Source organism: Tasmannia lanceolata, unplaced genomic scaffold (genome assembly GCF_043159265.1).
Source record: "Tasmannia lanceolata isolate RefF3 unplaced genomic scaffold, GAP_Taslan_0.1 ptg000013l, whole genome shotgun sequence".
NCBI classification, from domain to species: Eukaryota; Viridiplantae; Streptophyta; class Magnoliopsida; order Canellales; family Winteraceae; genus Tasmannia; species Tasmannia lanceolata.
In genome coordinates, this window is record NW_027518690.1 from 17,846,303 (window position 1) to 17,864,921 (window position 18,619).

At 43.8% G+C, this 18,619-nt stretch overlaps 1 protein-coding gene across 1 annotated transcript; it reads left to right on the forward strand.

Annotated features, from left to right (window-relative positions):
- Nucleotides 1-2,082: 2,082 nt before the first annotated feature.
- On the forward strand, nt 2,083-4,653 carry LOC143890884 (basic helix-loop-helix protein 80-like). The gene is made up of 8 exons (XM_077395567.1): nt 2,083-2,301; nt 2,405-2,536; nt 2,643-2,708; nt 2,793-2,861; nt 2,957-3,040; nt 3,128-3,316; nt 3,909-4,023; nt 4,152-4,653. Exons 1-7 carry the CDS (start codon nt 2,248-2,250, stop codon nt 3,999-4,001), a joined length of 687 nt encoding a protein of 228 aa, XP_077251682.1. The 5' UTR covers nt 2,083-2,247; the 3' UTR covers nt 4,002-4,023; nt 4,152-4,653.
- The last annotated feature ends 13,966 nt before the right edge of the window (nt 4,654-18,619 follow it).

Genomic DNA, 18,619 nt, shown 5'->3' on the forward strand with positions numbered 1-18,619 from the left:
ACAATCAATTTTGGTATTGTGTACACAAAAGTCACTAACTCTAAATTGGTTTGTTTTTCTGATAGTGATTGGGCAAGTTTGGATTGGGTGTCATAGCTTGGGCATCCAAGAAGCTACTTACAACAGCGCTCTCAAGCACGGAAGCAGAGTATATTGCTGCTACAACTACATCTTGTCAAGCAATTTGGCTACGAAGGATTTTGCGAGATTTGAAGGAGGAACAAAACGAGCCTACGTGGATGTTTTGTGACAACAAATTCACAATTGCGTTGACAAATAATCCGGTTCATCAAGGAAGGACGAAGCACATTGAGATTCGTCACCATTTCATTCGAGAAGTTACAGCCAAAGAAGAAGTTGATTTAAAGCATTGCAACACTGAAGATCAAGTGACGGATATTTTTATTAAAGCTTTGCCAGAAGAAAAGTTCAAAAAATTTCGCCATATGATGGGAGTACAATCATTCACCTACTTTGAATTAGGGGGGCGTGTTGGAAATAATTCAAACAGTGGAATTACTTTTGGAAAGTGTGAGTCTTTTTTTTTGTCATATTTCTTATTTCTTAGAGTCGGTGATGAGTCTTTTATTATTTTAGGAAAGTGTTGAATTAGGAACTGTGGAACGTTCCTATCTTGGAAGAAACTTGTGTTTTTTTTTTGTGGCCAGGAGCAACAACTATATAAGTAATGTTTGGGTCTTTTATTTTATAGATGGAATAAAAAAAGTGACGTTCTTCTTCTGTCAGTGGTAAATCATCTTATATTCTTCTTTGTTTATTATTTCTTATTAATTAAATTCTATAGTTAGATCAGTAAATAAGGTATTTGGGTATGTGGGTCGGTTTCAAAAGTGTAAATGTAAGCCCAATGGTTCTCGGGTGCACTCATTCTTGTCTCTTGCTCTTTTATTTGAATTTGCACTTTAGATTTAACTTAGTTGCTTAAATTGTGTTTTGATCTCTTAATCTTTAATTGGGTTAAAAAGTTTTCAAAAGGTTAAATTTCGCTTTTATAAAAACATAATCTCCTTCCTCCTAAGTTGCCGATAAGAATACTTGGGCCTATCATTAGAATTTCAGTAAAACTAAAGAAGTCATGGAAATTAGCTTATGGGTTGTCTGCAACAAAGAAAGAAAGAAACATCAAAGTTTGTAGTATCTGCTTCCTTTAAAAGATAATCATCAAATCAGCCCAGGGTAACTTGCACTACTCGATTATCGTCAGTCAGGATATCCCCCGTCATTTTTTAATGAAAGCTAAGACAGTAAATCAGGTTTTTGGTTGTGTGGGTGGTAATAAACTGGTAGAAGACTAGAAAGATTGACATGGAAAATGGAGAAAAAAAATGTGCTGATATTCCCACTACAATGTTTTGATAATGAGACAAACTCACCTTGTCTTTTATTATTTAACTAGCTGTCAAAAGGTGTTACAGTTCCCAAAAAGCTCACAGCAGCCTATTAAAAAGGAAAAGACAATGTGAGTTTGTCTCATTATCAAAACATGGTAGTGCAAATATCAGTAGTGAAAAAAATTATATTTTTAAAGCAAAATGATATCAGCACAACAGTGTTTTAATAATTGCACTAAACCATCTTGTCTTTTATTATTTAAAGTTCTGTCAAAGATTAATATGGTTCCCAAAAAGCTCTCACAAGCTAATTACAAAGGAAAAGACAAGCTGAGTTTGTGCAATTATTAAAACATGAAATATCATTTCACTTTTAAAATTGTGACTACTGCTTTTTTTTTACCAACTGATTGGTTTTCCAAAAACAATATCTAAGAAGTCTTAACTGTTGTAAACTTCTTTTTCTTGTCTCCATTTTCTGATAGTAAAGAACTCATAGTTACCTATAGCAATAAATGTAAATAGAGCATTATAAAGGGTCTCTCATTTCCTTGATTGAGAAATGTTGATGTGTTTTTCTTGCTTTGTTACACGTTAAAAAAAAAGGAAACAGACAGATCTAGCTATAAGTTGGACTCTTTAATAACCCCACGTTCCCCAAACCTGTATGTATTGATCTCGAATACCGAGCAAAAGACATGAAGAACAAAAAAGACACAGAAACACAAACATTGATAAGACCAGTCAATTGCACAGGAATTTGCATGGACTTATAAGATAGCATTTATTTATCTATATATACTCCTTGAAGCAGACCCACCTTCCTTGTCTGATAACTCTCCATCTCCCCTTGTCTTTCTTGAACTTTTATTTTAATTCTCAGTAGCAGAGTCCCATGGATAAGGGGAAAATTAAAGATGGGTATCACTCCAATTCTGCTCAATCCAAGGTTAAACAGTCTAAAGAGACAAATTTTCTTGATTTTGAGTTTTGTTGATGGTGGGTAGTTCTTGGTTTACTGAATTTGGATCCTCTTGTTATGATTTTATTAGGACCCAAAGGAAGATAAAGGCAAGAAACAAAAGAAACTCAGTAAAAAGGTATTTGAAGAGCCCCCCAATGGCTACATTCATGTGAGAGCAAAGAGAGGTCAAGCCACAGACAGACATAGCCTTGCAGAGAGGGTACTCTAATAAGAAATACTTAAACTTTTCTTATTTTACTAACCATTCAACTATTTTTTCATTGATCATCCAATTAATTGTGCTTTTTCCTACTGGGTTCTTTCAGGTAAGAAGAGAGAAAATCAGCGAGAGGATGAAGCTATTGCAAGGTCTTGTTCCTGGTTGTGACAAGGTGGGTTTGTTCATCTTTAAGTGTCCTTTTTTCTACTAAAAGGGATATAATATTCTGACAGGTTTAATGTGGTTTTATGAACAGGTGACTAGCAAGGCCCTTATGTTGGATGAAATAATCAATTATGTCCAGTCCTTGCAGAATCAAGTGGAGGTAATGAAGGACAGATGTTGAAGAAGATTTCTCTGCTTAATTATCCTTCAAATAATAGCATTTTAATGAAATTTCTGGTTTATGGCCATGTCCAGTTTCTCTCCATGAAGCTTGCGTCTGTGGACCCCATGTTCTCTGACTTCACTGTTGATTTTGAAGACTATATGGCTACATCAGAGGTATCAAAAATCCCAATCTTCATTTCTTCGTGTATATGTATATGTGTGTACTTCTTGTTTTCTTACATTTTTAACATTAAATTTCAGAAATTGGGGACATTTCAATCACCATTTCCATCGTCGTTACAATTCAATCACACCCAAAAACCGGCATTCGCAGATGCAACAACAACAACAATAACAAACGCAATGTTCCCTTCAACAAATAACTACCCTTTATTGGGCAATTCAGCTTCTCTCTTACTACATGGGCAGATGTTAAATACCTTCCCTCAGGTATTTGAAATAAAATGAAAAAATAAAAGATAGAGGACTGTTAGGTACCTAACAAATACACCAAAAGGCTAAGCCCTTTAAACCTGTCTTATGCCAGGTTGGGTCCCACCTAGTCCCGTACCTATCCAGGCCCCCACTTAGGACTGTAACATTCCACCATGCTTCCACATCCACCATCCTCGGTGGCCCAATCTATCACAGCTTTCGCTCCTGCCTATTTTCCAGGCAGTCCTTTCCACGGGTCGTCCCTTCCACGCGTCAATTCTGTGCAAACTTCACGCAGACGACTTTCTTTACAAAGTAGCACTATAGGTAGCCCTCTCCACAATTTTCCACTTCCATGACTTGAATTTGTGACATGGTGGCTACTATGATAACCAATTTTAGGTACCTAACCACTAAGCCAGTAAGCCTAGAGCAGTTGGAATGTTTTAGACTAAGCCCTTTAAACCTATTCCATACCAGGCCGAGTACCACCTAGTCCCATACCTACAGGGACAATAATAAGGACCCATTTATCCTCTATAGCCCCACTTTAGAAATTCAGAGAAAAAAAAATCATTTTCCTAAAGTTAAAAGATATCTTTTTCAGGACAATCCTAATCAATCATGGGATGTTGAAGACCAGCTACACAGGGATATCAGTGAAGCTGGATACCACAACATGTGGTGTAACTTTCAGTAAAAAACTGGTCTTAAGACATCGGGTAAGACTCAAATTTCCACACACTAGAGAACCAGATATATTAATGTTCTTTGTCTTTAATGGTTCTTTTTGTTTCTGTTCTTATCCTGATGGGGTTTTCCTGTTTTGTATTCCAATTAAACTCTACAGTGTGTAAGGAGACATTCCTTGACAGAACAAAACCCACATCTAAACCAATCTTCTTGCACAATATCAGTTCCAATAGAGTGGGCTTCTTCACTTTGAAAGCTCTCATCCAGTCCAACCGTATGCATGGCACTAAATATGAGAAGAAGAAAAACAAGAGAAGAAAAAGAGGACAGATATCCAACGAAGTAAAACCATATCTTTTTTTAGATCTCTTGCTGCTGACTTATTGACTATGGGGTTTCAACTCAAATTCCGAGGAAAGTGGTTGTTATGTGTAAAATCATAAATTCAGTTATGAACTAAATAATTTTTCATACAGGTACTACCATCGTTTTGTTTTATTCTCTTGGAAACTCTACAGAGAGAGAGAGAGAGAGAGAGAGAGAGAGAGAGAGAGAGAGAGAGAGAGAGTTGGGGAATCTTCTGTGCATCTGAAAGGGTAATCTTATGAACTTTTTTCCTGATAGATTTTCTGAAATAGAACCAGTTGTAAGGATTTGATGCCCTGAATTTAAATTTCCTAGTTTCTTTGTGGAAAAGGATGTACATATCTTTTCCACTACAGAAAACACTATAAGATTCTCGTAGGATCTTTTGCAGTGAAATGACCACCAAGTTTCACTGCTATGAAAAAAAAAAGGCTGCCATGAATTATGGGCTGAAATACTGAGATGGGTCTTTCTTGTTTGTTAATTCTATCCTCCTACTCCCAATTTTCATATGAATCAGAGGAAACTGTATTTTTTATGAGGAACTTCTCTTTATTTAAATTATAGACCAAAAGCTATTGTATGTAGTTCCTCAAACCTATGAACAGCTAATCAAATAGATGATGAAGAGTGCTATTATCAAACAGGGGAGTGCAAATATCAGATAAATAATAGTGAACAAAGGGAAATGTTATTTCCAGCCCCTATATTAGTATTTTTGCATTTTCACCTTTTCCTTAAAATGACTGCATTTCCAGTACCTTTTGTTCGACTTTTCCTAAAAGGGTTTTGCCCTTTGGAAATTTAACTTTGTGGAAAAGGATGCCCTGAAGTTACTCTACACGTGCCCTTTGGCTGTGTATCTCTCAAGCTCCCTTACTTTTCTCTTATGATCACAACGTGCATAAGCGAATAAGCGATCCTTCAAAGTGGGCCAACAAGTGGTATTAGAGTGTTGCTCCTAGGTTGTGTTGTGTTGAAAAACCAATCCAAGATTTTTGCACGTTTTTATTCTATTTTTTCGAGAAATTTTTTCCAGTCAAAATGTGGCTTATAACACCAATTGAAAGATTTTTCTGTTTAGTTTCCAAAAAGAGAAAAAATGGATCATCAATCGGGGTTTAATACAAAAAATTATTGCCAAAAGAGTGGATATATGTCAAAGTGGACTGTTTTTCAAGATCCAAATTTTCAAGTAAAGGTATTTCCTTCAAGTGTTTGGATTATAAAGATTATATATTTTAAAGGTTTTTAGTATGATTATGGTCCATTTAAAGGTTTAACGGAGAGAATTTGTTTAAGAATTTTACTTAGAATGGAGAACGATTCTCTTCTCTATATCTACTTGTGGTGTTTCCATTTGATGAGTGGTGCAGCTATTTTAGTAGTGTGAGAAAGATAGTGATACTCTTCTCTTATTCTCAAGATTGAAAGGACAAGTGTCCTCTTTTGTGTTCCAGGATATAGAACGAATTTCTCTTATTGTCCATATTAGTGTTGGGAAAAAGAACAATTTTCTTCTTCATCCTGATGGTGTTGTAAGAAGGCAATTATTGTGATATGCGGATGCACCATGGAAATCGTTGTTGTTAAAGCTTCAGAAAAATTGAAGCTAAAACCTACCGTTTACGGTGTTTGGAAAGAACGACCGGACCATAAACTAATTTTCAAATGTTCGGTTGAACTTAGAAACCATTGATGGATAAATAAGTTGTTTGGGAATGCGGCAAATACGAAGAAAGAAGGTGAAGAAAGCACAGCATATGTCGTCTTTCATTTTTTACGGAAATGCTACCCTATCATCTTCGTGGATGCTAATCATCGTAATCTAATGGAAGAAAGGGAACGTGTGACAGATTTGAAGAATCACATCGAATTGCTTAAAAGAGAAATCGATATGTTGAAGATGAAGATATCATCAAGTGAAGATGAAGATCAAATTGATGTCGATTAAAAATTGTTTGGGATTTTGATTTAAGGAGGGGTGTTGGAAATTATAAATCAAAATTAATATGCTTGGTTTTGTGGAAAGACTTTGTAATCTTCTAGGGTATTTGTTGTGTATGGAAAATGTAAGTCATTATGTTTAGCTAGTTTATCAAAGAGTCAAATGGTAAGTTCTTATATAATTGCTTAGGATACCTAGAGGAGTCAGGAGAATTACAACCATGTGTTTAATGTATTTGCTATTTTCAGGTGTCTCTTGTGTCTATATGTATGGACTCTTTACTGCAGAAATTGTAAGCTTAAGAAATTCAAAGGAAAGCTTAGAGAGAAGCTTCAAGGGTGAAGGCTTAAGGGAGACAAGTGTAGTAATTTCTTGTAAATTGCTTTGATATTTATAAAGTTCTTAATATTTTGGTGTTACACTTGTGCTTTTGGTGGACCTCTACACGTGCCCTTTGGCCGTATATCTCCCAAACTCCCTTACCTTTCTCTTATGATCACAACACGCATAATCGATCCTTCAAAGTGGGCCGGCAAAGTACCTATTGTTGATTTTTCCTTTAAATGGAAAATACGGTGTGCCTTATTTTAAACAATTAAAGAAATTTTATGAGATTTGGGTAATCTTTTTGAACTAGCTCGCTTTCTTTAAGTTGAATTTGCTCCTCTACAGAAATTATTTTCGGTGCAGAAGATCTTGACACAATCCGACACAGACTGTTGATCTCTCCACACGAGCTGCATGATCGAAAGAAGTTTGAATAAGTCAAACATAACACTCCCATTGTTCATACAAAGAATAAAGAACAAGAATGAAAAAGATAAGAAAAGAAAATGCAGAGAACTCTTATAATTTTGTTGTACTTAAAATAAGGGATTTCCACCATGATTATTGAAGACACCCTATGGAGACATCTTTTAGTTCTTAAAAACTTAGAAATTAGGATGTATCATTTCCAAACTCGTAAATGCACAAGTTAATTTGTGTGGCGGTTAACGTGTGGCCCCTCTTTTTGGGGTTCATCGTTCATGTGGATTTTGAATATCAAAGAGCTGTTGGATAGGATGGGTTTTGAACCCAGGACCTACCGTGAGGCAATAGCTCTAATACCATATGACACAACTAATTACTCCAAAAGCTTAATGAAACACCCCAAATTCCCCAAGCAAACTCGTCCCCCCTCTCTTAATAAGAAAGGGCGTTTTGGTCCTTTAAGAAATTTTGAGATTAGGGTTGCTAATCACCTATAAATACCAATCTTAGTGAAGCTTTGCAAATGTTAATTCTAGTCTAAATGTTTTCCAGGCCTGGAGGATCGTACTCGAGTAGAGGAAGGAGGAGCAATCTTGGAGCCCGACGATCGCAATCCAAGCTAAAATTTGCATCCCAAATAGTTGTAATGTTGGAAAGCCCTAAGATCTGTGACCTATTGTTTGGATTGGTGTCGTTTTGGACATGTGTTTATGTGAGGGATGATCTCTGTGCTTCATCTCGGATTCCTTGGGGTTCATCTTGTTCTGGGATCCCCATCGAACCCAAGATCATTCTGTTTTGGCTCAAACCCAAGATCATTATGTTTTGGCTATTGAAATTGGTATTTATGACCTTTTGACCTAGACCTTGGATTCTCTTCCGATCTCCGTCCGGTGAGTTTCCGGTGGTCGGATCGGGTTTGATAGAATCCTCTTGTCATAAGGAGTCCATCAGATCCAACCTCGCGTGAATCAGATGTTAGATGGATGACTTATAAGCACCCAAAGTTGTGGAAAATCGTTAAAAATCGAAAAAAATCGGAATTTCTGAAAAAATCAGAACAGCACACGCCATCGTGGCACCCACCGTTTCAGCATGGTTGACAACCATGCACCTACTGTTTCAGCATGGTTGACCTCCAAGTCGACCGTGGGCTGTGCAGGCTGCGAGTGTTGAAACTCTGGATTTCTAGGGTTTTCCATCATTTTGTTAGGTTTGTGGGATTCTTTTATGACCTATTCTACCTCTCAAATCCCTTATTCTTATGAATCAAATATTATGAATATGTAATCGATCCATGAATGTAAGAGTGAGAAGAAGCTTCGTCTTCGACATTAGAGGTACACGATAACGTATTGATTTGGTGCACCGATTTTCCAAGTATTCTTTGAATGTCAATTCTCTACAAAAATATGTTGATTATCCCTTAGCATCGTATGAATATCCATCCTCAGTTGTTACAGGTTTAGCATGCCATTATTTTGAGACCTTATTCGTTGTAAACCATATGAATACGATTCTTTTGTTTACTGATGCCTTAGTTAACTCGTATACTATTGTTGATTATAATTGGAATTTGATTATCACTTTTGAACCATGCTTAGAACCTTCAACTTTGAACATACGTTAAATCATGTGACCCTTGGAATTAGAAATTTGGAAGTCTATGCTACGCCATTGATACCCATCTAAACCCTATGAATATGAACACTTCTTGAGGCTTAGATTTGTGAACTTCGAATAAACCTCGCCAGTGGGTCACACAAGGCATTAGCCTATATGAGCATAAGAACTTAGATCCGACCAATGGGGGACATACGTTGGCCATGTCGACAGGTATATATGAATAAGAACCAGGAACTAGTTCCTACATCGTGGACCGTCGGTGCAAAATAACGTGTCATTAGAACCGCGATATAACACTGTATATTATATAATTACTACTATACGACTAAGCCGATGACCGGAAATGTTATATGAACTTCGCCCCTTTGACCCCTGTATGTCTTGTGTTCTCAACTTTGACCTATAAGAACCATGGCTTGTACACTTGTGATCATCTTTTTGTTTAGATACGGACTCTTGACTTTGTCCTCTATTTGACTACTCAGAATGTATGGAACATCAGTTCTTTGACTTGCTCCACTCTGTTTACGATTATCACTTTTGATCTCGTTTTATTTTGGCATGCTTAAGCCACACTGAATTAATTCGTTATTATGTACTAGGCTTCAGCTGAGTGTGGTTTAACAGTTTTCAGATTTCGATCCTCACAACGAGGGAGCGGAAGCCTAAAATATTCCAGTCACTTTAGTAGATGTATTTGATTAGTTGTTGATAGTGAGTATTGTTTGAACCATTACGTTTTGATTAATGTTTTGGGGTAGTTGGAGAGAGTGAGAAGTCGACTCAGTGAATTATGTTTAACCTTTTATATTAATTCAGCCATTTATTTACAGTTAGATCTGATATTGTTTATTAGCCTTGTATACTTGTGGAGTTAACTTTGCAGGTGTACGGCGTTGCCATGTCCTGGGCCGTGTATGCAGTCTGGGGGCGTGACACTTAAGTTGTTAGAGTTGGTGTTATTTAATCATTTATACTTCAACATGCGCGAGGATAGTCGGAAAAACAAACATGCATCTCTATATAAGAATTCCAACAGACATGTCTTGGAACAATAATTTTTATTAGTTTTGTAAATCAAAAAATAAATAAAATGCTTTAGCTACATGAGTGTGAAGAACCAAACGAACTGATTAACTAGTTTTAAAGTCGTTTTTGCCAAGAGAATATGAATGCTATATCGGCAATAGATCTCCTTTCCCACTTTCCAATATGAGAGAGAACTTTTAGGAGTGACTTTTTGAAAACTAATGGCAAATAATTGGAACATTATAAAAACCAATTTTTAATAATATTTCGATATTAAAATACTAATAAAGAGTATTTATTGAAGAGTTTAACCCAATGCAAATCTGTGGGTCATTTTTGTTAATGGCTGCCTATTTTCTACTTCCAATTTTCATAGACCAATGCTTAAGCATAAACAAATATAGAATTAACATCACAGCTCGTAGTTAATTTCAATAGTAACTGATGGGGTATAAAAACAGCAGGCAATTAGCCGCCGACACGTGGCCCAGGGTGGCCCACCACAGGCCCAACCACTACACAGGGGCAATATGGTAATTGTCGGAGAGTAGGTGAACTCAAACCTATAGCAGGCCGACACCTGTCCTGGGCTCGAACCTATGACAGGCCGACACCTGTCCTGGGATAGGAAATCCCTCTATAAAAGGGCCTTCAAAGCTCAAACCAAGGGTAATAACTTCTCACTCACCACTCTTAAACTCGCTCTGCACTCCTGCTCATACTGACTTGAGTGTCGAAGGGCCTGTCCAGAGTACGACTCCGGGTTGGTCTTCTGACCTCGTTTGCTCTTGCGTAGAACTCAGCTCCATCACTTCGGTTCTTCAGGACTCAGTTCCTTCACTTCGGCTCCTCGGGCCCTCCAGCTCAGCTCTTACGTCACTGCCGTACCTATTACCGATTTTAGGCCTAACAGATTGGCGCCATCCATGGGACCACGAACTAAAAGCTGTTCAAATCCCCTTACAAAAATGGCAGGACGGAGGAATGCACGAGTACCAACTGCACGGGCCACCCGCGCCGTGCTACCTCGCAAGACCCGTAGTGAACGAATCGCCTCACAGGTGGTGGCTACCTCTGCCACAGCCAAACAAAGCCCTGCTCGCTCGGAACACCTCAATCCTGCACCCACTCCGGATCAAGTTCAAGCTCTTTTCCAACAGATGACGGCTCTTGTTGGTCAGTACCAACAGGTGATCCAAGCGCCTCCCCAACATCATCTAGAAGCTCCACGACCTGTACAGGAAAGGTCACGCGCTCACAGAGGAGAGTCACGCATCACGATGAAGACCGGACTCACCACTCCACCAGGCGAGTCCATCACTCCAGCACAAGGCATGCCCATACCGAACCCCACCGTCACCGGAGGTCACGGTCTCGCTCTGCACCAAAGCACCGAGCCCATGAAGACCACGCGCCGCAAGAAAAATCTCGGCCTCGTCGAAGGAGCCCGAAAAGTCAGTTCGGCTCTGCGGCAAGCCCGTCGGTGGAGAGAAACCGGTCACTGGACCGGCCAAATCGTAGAACTGATCTGATGCTATGAAGGATGGAGGAAATGGACCACCGCATAGAAGAGCTGGCAAAAGATCATAGCCGGCCTACCCCGCGGGCGTTCTCAAGCAGAACGCCGTTCACCGATGATGTTATGAGCGCCCCAGCGCCCAGGGGGTTTAAAATGCCAATCGTCCCGCAATATGACGGGACCTCTGACCCTGTGGACCATTTGGAGACGTTCAGAACGATAATGCTCCTCCACGGTGCATCCAATGGCTTCCTCTGCAGAGCGTTCCCGACCACACTAACTGGTGCGGCCCGGGACTGGTACTCAAGGATCAAACCGAACTCCATCAGCAACTTTGATGATTTTGGAGACGATCTGGTCCACCACTTCATGAGCAGCCGGAGGCCAAGGAAAACAACAACATCTTTCATGGCCTTGCGGCAGGAGGATAATGAACCTCTGAAAACATTTGTCAGCCGCTTCAACAGGGAGGCACTCCAAGTGCCGAATTTAGATCCCTCAGCCGCAATGAACGAGCTCCTCGCGGGCGCTAGATCCAACGACTTCCGCCGGTCAGTAGCTCGCCAAAATCCGCACTCACTGGCAGATCTAATGGCCGGAGCTGAGGAGTATATAGCAGTTGAAGAGACACCGGCGGCCCTAGACTCGAATCGGAGGAGAACCTCTGAAGATAAAAACCCTACCAAGCAGCATAGGGATGATAAGGACGCGAGAAGAGAGAAGTCCCCCCAGAGAAGGGAAGAGAACTTTACTCCTCTAAACACCTCCCGAAGACACATACTGGCTGCAATCAGTGGAGAAGAGTTCGTGAGGTGGCCGACCAGAATGATCTCCAAGGGAAATAAGAGAGACAAGTCGAAGTACTGTCGGTTCCACAAGGACCACGGTCATGACATAGACGAGTGCCGGCAGCTCAAAGAAGAAATCGAGCTGTTGATTGGTCGGGGTTATTTGAAAAAATATCTCCGAGGTGACGGCCACTCAAGAGAGCGCAGGGAGAAGAGTCCCCAGGGCCGGAGCCCTCGACGATCACAGCCGCCCCCTTCCCGAGGACAATCCCCTCCGCCATCTAGTCCGCAACCAGAAGCACACCGGTCCCAGACAAGAGGAGTCATTGGCACAATTATGGGCGAACCAGCCGCTGGGGGCACATCGTCTGCTGCTCGAAAAGCATATGCACGCCGAGTCAACGCCGTGCACGCATGCAGCAAAAAGATGAAGACAGAGAATGAGATCTCCTTTTCAGATGCGGATCTCGACAACTTGATACTCCACACAACGACGCCTTAGTCTTAACCATGCTCGACGCAAACTGGGAGTTGAAGAAAATCCTGGTCGACAACGGGAGTTCGGCCGATATTTTGTACTATCATACTTTTGAGAGAATGATGATAGGTGATGACCGCTTAAGGTCGGCGAACTCAGATCTGTTCGGTTTTTCGGGAGAGGTCGTCAAAGTGGAGGGACAGATTGAACTCCCAGTCCTCGTCGGAGAGCCGCCCTGCCAAGCCTTCGCCATGGTCAACTTCCTGGTAGTAAGGGCCACTTCGGTCTATAACGCTATCTTGGGACGGCCTGGCCAGAACCTGATCCGCGCAGTCGCTTCAGCGTATCACCAGAAGATGAAATTCATAACGCCAAACGGCGTGGGAGAAGTCCGGGGAGACCAACCCCAGTCCAGGGAGTGCTATGCAATGGCACTTAAGGGTAAAAATGCGGTGGAATCACTGCCGATTGAGCTACTCAATCTGAGGGATGAAGCCCAGGGGACTCAGCCCGCCGAAGACCTCATCTCCATCCCTTTGTGCAAAGATGATAGTGAGAAATCCGTTCAGATCGCCTCCTCTCTCAGCAGCAGCACCCGGCACAGCCTCACCCAGTTTCTTCAAGACAATGCGTCACGTCTTTGCATGGGCTCCCGTTGACATGCCCGGCATAGACCCGCAGGTCAGCACGCACAGACTTGGTGTTGACCTAACCTGCAGGCCGGTGAAATAGAAAAGAAGGCATTTCGCCCCCGAAAGGCGGCAGGCGATAAAAGAAGAAGTGGAGAGGCTCTTAAGGGCTGAATTCATTCGAGAAATCCAATACCCGGACTCGTTGGCAAACGTGGTCCTGGTAAAGAAGTCAAATGGAAAGTGGAGGACTTGCGTTGATTTCACCGATCTGAACAAGGCATGTCCCAAGGACAGCTACCCGCTCCCGAAAATCGATCAGCTCATTGACGCCACCGCAGGTCACGAACTACTGAGCTTCATGGACGCCTTCTCTGGATATAACCAAATCAGAATGTATGAGTCGGACATACCAAAGACTTCCTTTGTGACGGATCAGGGGACTTACTGTTATCGTGTCATGCCCTTCGGCCTAAAAAATGCCGGAGCCACGTATCAGAGCCTCGTGAACAAACTTTTTCGGAACCAGATCGGCCGCAACATGGAAGTCTATGTCGACGACATGCTGGTCAAAAGCCAAAATGCACAGGATCATGTGTCCGATCTGAGGGAAACATTCCAAGTTCTTAGAGAGCACAGCATGAAGCTCAACCCCACCAAATGCACTTTCAGCGTCAGCTCGGGAAAGTTCTTGGGGTTTATGGTAAGCCAAAGAGGGATAGAGGCCAACCCAGAGAAGATCAAGGCCGTAGTGGAGCTCACTCCGCCAAAAACCATCAGAGAGGTACAGCGGCTAACAGGAATGGTGGCCGCACTGGGACGCTTCATCTCAAAATCTGCAGAGAGGTGCCTGCCCTTCTTCAACGCAGTCAAGGGACTCAAGACTACGCCCTGGACAGAGGAGTGACAGGCTGCATTCGAGGAATTGAAGTTGTACTTGTCCTCTCCACCACTGTTAACAAAGCCGGAGCCGGGTGAGGAGCTACTCCTGTATCTGTCCGTGAGCCCCATGGCTCTAGCAGCTGTCCTAGTTCGTGAAGAGCACAACCAACAAAAACTGGTCTACTATGTTAGCAAAGTCCTGCATGATGCCGAAATCAGATACCAGCGGGTCGAGAAATTGGCCTTCGCCCTGATCATGGCAGTCAGGAAGTTGAGGCCGTATTTTCAAGCCCACACAATAAAGGTCCTGACCGATCAGCCGCTCAGGCAAGTTCTCCATAAACCGGACACCTCAGGACGACTCGTGAAATGTGCCGTGGAGCTAAGCGAATTCGACATCCAGTACGTGCCTAGACCAGCAATAAAGGCTCAACTGTTGGCAGATTTTGTAGCCGAATGCACCATCCCCCAGCAGAGCACTGAACCTGAAATTGTCCAAACTCCGGCTGTGGAGAAAACCACAACTGAGGAGTGAATAGAAGACGGGATTGAAGCAAAAATCATCCCCATACCAGCAGAATAGGAGCCACCGGCCATCGAACCACTATGGGAAGTGTACGTGGACGGATCTTCGAACAAGGGTGGCTGTGGAGCCGGTTTGGTCCTCACCGGGCCGGACAACTTCACTTTAGATTACGCCCTGAGGTTCGGATTCCGCGCATCCAACAATGAGGCTGAGTATGAAGCCCTCCTCGCCGGAATGAATCTCGCAATCCAGACCAGCGCCCAAAGGCTCAAAGCATACTGCAACTCCCAGCTAGTTGCGAACCAGATTCAAGGGGTCTATGAGGCCCGCGATGAGCGTATGATCAAATACCTCTCCAAGGTCCGCCGGTTATCCAGCAAGTTCAAAAGTTTTGAGGTTATCAGAATCCCGAGGACAGAAAACACAAAAGCAGATGTTCTGTCTAAGCTGGCCGCATCCGGATACACCACCCTCGGGAGAATATGTATGGAGTTTCTACAGAAATCCAGTATCGAAAATGAGGCCGCTGAAGTGATGCAGGTGGAGCACGAGTCCTGCTGGATGGACGAGATCATCGACTACCTACGTAGTGAAAAACTGCCCGAGGCCAAGAAAGAAGCCCGCAAAGTGACACAAAGAGCCGCCCGATTTTTCCTCGATGGTGAGAACCTGTACAAAAGGTCATACACCCTCCTGTACCTAAAGTGCCTCCGGCCAAGCAACGCCGCATACGCTCTGCAAGAGACGCACGAAGGAATTTCTTGAGAACACCTAGGGGGCAAGGCCCTGGCAATCAAAGTGCTGCTGAGAGGCCTGTACTGGCCTACTTTAAGACAAGACGCACTGAGCCTGGTCAAGAAGTGCGAGAGATGTCAAAAGTTCTCTCCTGCCATCCACCAACCTGCTGTGTCTATGGCCCCGATCATCAGCCCACTCCCCTTCGCAGTTTGGGGGATGGACATCTTGGGCCCCTTTCCACTGGCTTCCGGAAGGCGCGCGTTCGTAGTAGTGGCCATTGACTATTTCACCAAGTGGGTGGAGGCGGAACCTCTAGCCCAGATCACAGAGCAAAACGTGCAGAACTTCTTTTGGAAGTCGGTTGTTTGCAGGTTCGGGATCCCTCGTGTCTTGATAACAGACAACGGGCGACAATTCGACTACCGGAACTTCCGAAAATTCCGCTCTGACTTGAAGATCGAGCAGAGATTTACTTCAGTAGCGCACCCTCAGACGAATGGGCAGACAGAAGTAACGAACAGAATCTTACTGCAGGGGATAAAGAAGATGCTGGACGAAAAAGCTGGTCGGTGGGCAGATGAGCTTTAACACGTCCTATGGGCGTACCGCACTACTCCGCGCACACCAACAGGAGAATCACCATTCAACTTGTCCTTCGGAACGGAGGCCGTGATTCCAGTCGATGTGGGCGCCCCATCTCCTAGAGTCGTCAACTTCAATGAACAGCTCAATGGTGACGGGTTCCGCGCAAATCTGGACTTACTAGAAGAATCCCGAATCAGGGTCGCCGCCTACAAGCAGAAATTGTCCCACTATCATGATTCAAAGATACGCCCCAGAGAATTCCGAGCAAGGGATCTAGTCCTAAGGAAAGCTGCTATCTCACAACCAAAGAAGGTCGGAAAACTCTCCCCGACCTGGGAGGGGCCGTACCGAGTAAAAGAGGTGATTCGCCCGGGGAGTTATAAGTTGGAGACGCTGGAGGAGCACCTACTACCCCATGCCTGGAATTCAAAGAACCTCCGAAAATTCTATCAGTAGTAGGCTACTCATCGTGAAAGTGACTTTGTAAATATATACTGAATGTGAATGAAAGAAACTCTTTTGCAAATCTCTCCGTACTCCTTGGAAACCCAGTTCACTAAAACTAGGGTACTCGCTGCTTGGTTCGCCACGGCTCGTCTTCACAAAGACCGAGAGCGCACTCCTGGTCCGAAACAAGCCTGCGCAAAAAAACCAAGGCTCTTTGGAAACCCAGTTCACTAAAACTAGGGTACTCCCTGCTTGGTTCGCTACGGCTCGTCTCCGCAAAGACCGAAAGCGCACTCCTGGTCTAGAACAAGCCCGCGCAGAAAAACCAAGGCTCTTTAGAAACCCAGTTCATTAAAACTAGGGCACTCCCTGCTTGGTTCACCATGGCCCGTCTCCGCAAAGACCGAGAGCGCACTCCTGGTCCGGAACAAGCCCGCGCAAAAAAGCCAAGGCTCTTTGGAAACCCAGTTCACTAAAACTAGGGTACTCGCTGCTTGGTTCGCCACGGCTCGTCTCCGCAAAGACCGGTAGCGCACTCCTGGTCCGGAACAAGCCCGCGCAGAAAAACCAAGGCCCTTTGGAAACCCAGTTCACTAAAACTACGGTACTCGCTGCTTGGTTCGCCACGGCTCGTCTCCGCAAAGACCGGAAGCGCACTCCTGGTCCGGAACAAGCCCGCGCAGAAAAACCAAGGCTCTTTGGAAACCCAGTTCACTAAAACTAGGGTACTCGCTGCTTGGTTCGCCACGGCTCGTCTCCGCAAAGACCGGGAGCGCACTCCTGGTCCGGAACAAGCCCACGTAGAAAAACCAAGGCTCTTTGGAAACCCAGTTCACTAAAACTATGGTACTCGCTGCTTGGTTCGCCACGGCTCGTCTCCGCAAAGACCGGGAGCGCACTCCTGGTCCGGAACAAGCCCGCGTAGAAAAACCAAGGCTCTTTAAAAACCCAGTTCACTAAAACTAGGGTGCTCACTGCTAGGTTCGCCACGGCTCGTCTCCGCGAAGACCGGGAGCGCACTCCTGGTCCGGAACAAGCCCGCACAGAAAAACCAACATCACTTGGAAATCCAGTTCACTAAAACTAGGGTAGCCGAAACGCCTGTCTCGAGTATTATTGACAAAGTATAGAATCAAACAGTATTAGCCAGAAACAGACAAGTGGAGAAGGGGTGGACAACAAAATTTAATTTCCATTCGTGAAGTAGGGCCTCGAAGGGCCATTACAAAAATAAGGCCTCAAAAGGCTGTTACAAAAGTTGGGTCTCTAAAGGACCATTACAAAAAAAAATCAAATCAAAAGAGAAGAGAGAAGGAGAGCTCAAGGCACCCCATGGCTACCACCCCGTGATGGGTCCACCACCGGGGCCTCAGCAGCAGCAGTGGAGCCCGGCTCATCGTCATCAGGCACCAGTGGGTCAGGGAGGACCATTCCCGTCAAGGTCACGGCTGGGTTGGATTCCTTAATCTGCTCAAGGCAGTCAAAGAATCCAACCTTATATGACTCGCTGGACAAACTGAAGAGTTCATCCTCCTTTTTCTGAACGGCCGCTAACAGCCTCTCCCGAGCTCTCTCCCTCTGAGCGGCGAGGGCCTCGGCTGCCTTCTCCTTCTGAGCGGCCGTCTCTTTTTTGAGCCGCTTGTTCTCCTCGACCGCCTGTCCAACGGACCTCTGAAGCTCTTCCGCCTCCTTCATCAGCTCTCTGCTCTCCTCCTCGGACTTTGTTATTGCCTCGGAGAATTTCTTGCTCTTCTCTCGAAGGTCGTTGTAATACAATGAGATCTACAGGCCAGCGAGTGTTAACACAAGAAAGCGAGGCAAAAGACAAAGACAAAAAAGGGGGGGAAGCAACTCGCGGGCCATCTTACCTGATAAAGTGAAGTGAATATGGCCTCGTCGGCCGCAGCTGGAGGTTCGTTGAGAACTTGGAGCTTGTCCTTGCTGAGGAGAACTTTGGTAAGGAGCTCCGCAGCTACCCGGCTCTCACCAAGGCCGGAGTCTTTTCTTTGAACGGCCCAGTTAGGCCGAAAAATATTGTCTCCAGATCTCGCCGGAGGTGGACGGGCTCCGGTGGATGTTCCACCCGGCTTTGAGGACCCCGTCCCCCGGCCATAGGCGCCGACCAGCTTCAATGTAGTCTTGCCCTTGGGAGGCGGAGTTTCCTGGGTTGGAGCCGGACTGGATATCTCGGCGGCTTTTCTTTTCTGGCCCTGCTGGGCCCTTCCAAATGCTCTTTGCCTCACTCTCTCTACCTTTGACTGTTGCTGCATCTCTGAAATCAACATGAACAAACAAACCGGTCAGCGGCAAA

Bases quoted from the DNA above. Each gene is read 5' to 3' on its own strand.
- LOC143890884 (XM_077395567.1), top strand. From the start codon at position 2,248: ATGGATAAGGGGAAAATTAAAGATGGGTATCACTCCAATTCTGCTCAA. The intron at 2,302-2,404 runs GTTAAACAGTCT...TGATTTTATTAG, and splicing joins CCAATTCTGCTCAATCCAAG to GACCCAAAGGAAGATAAAGG. The intron at 3,041-3,127 runs GTATCAAAAATC...ATTAAATTTCAG, and splicing joins ACTATATGGCTACATCAGAG to AAATTGGGGACATTTCAATC.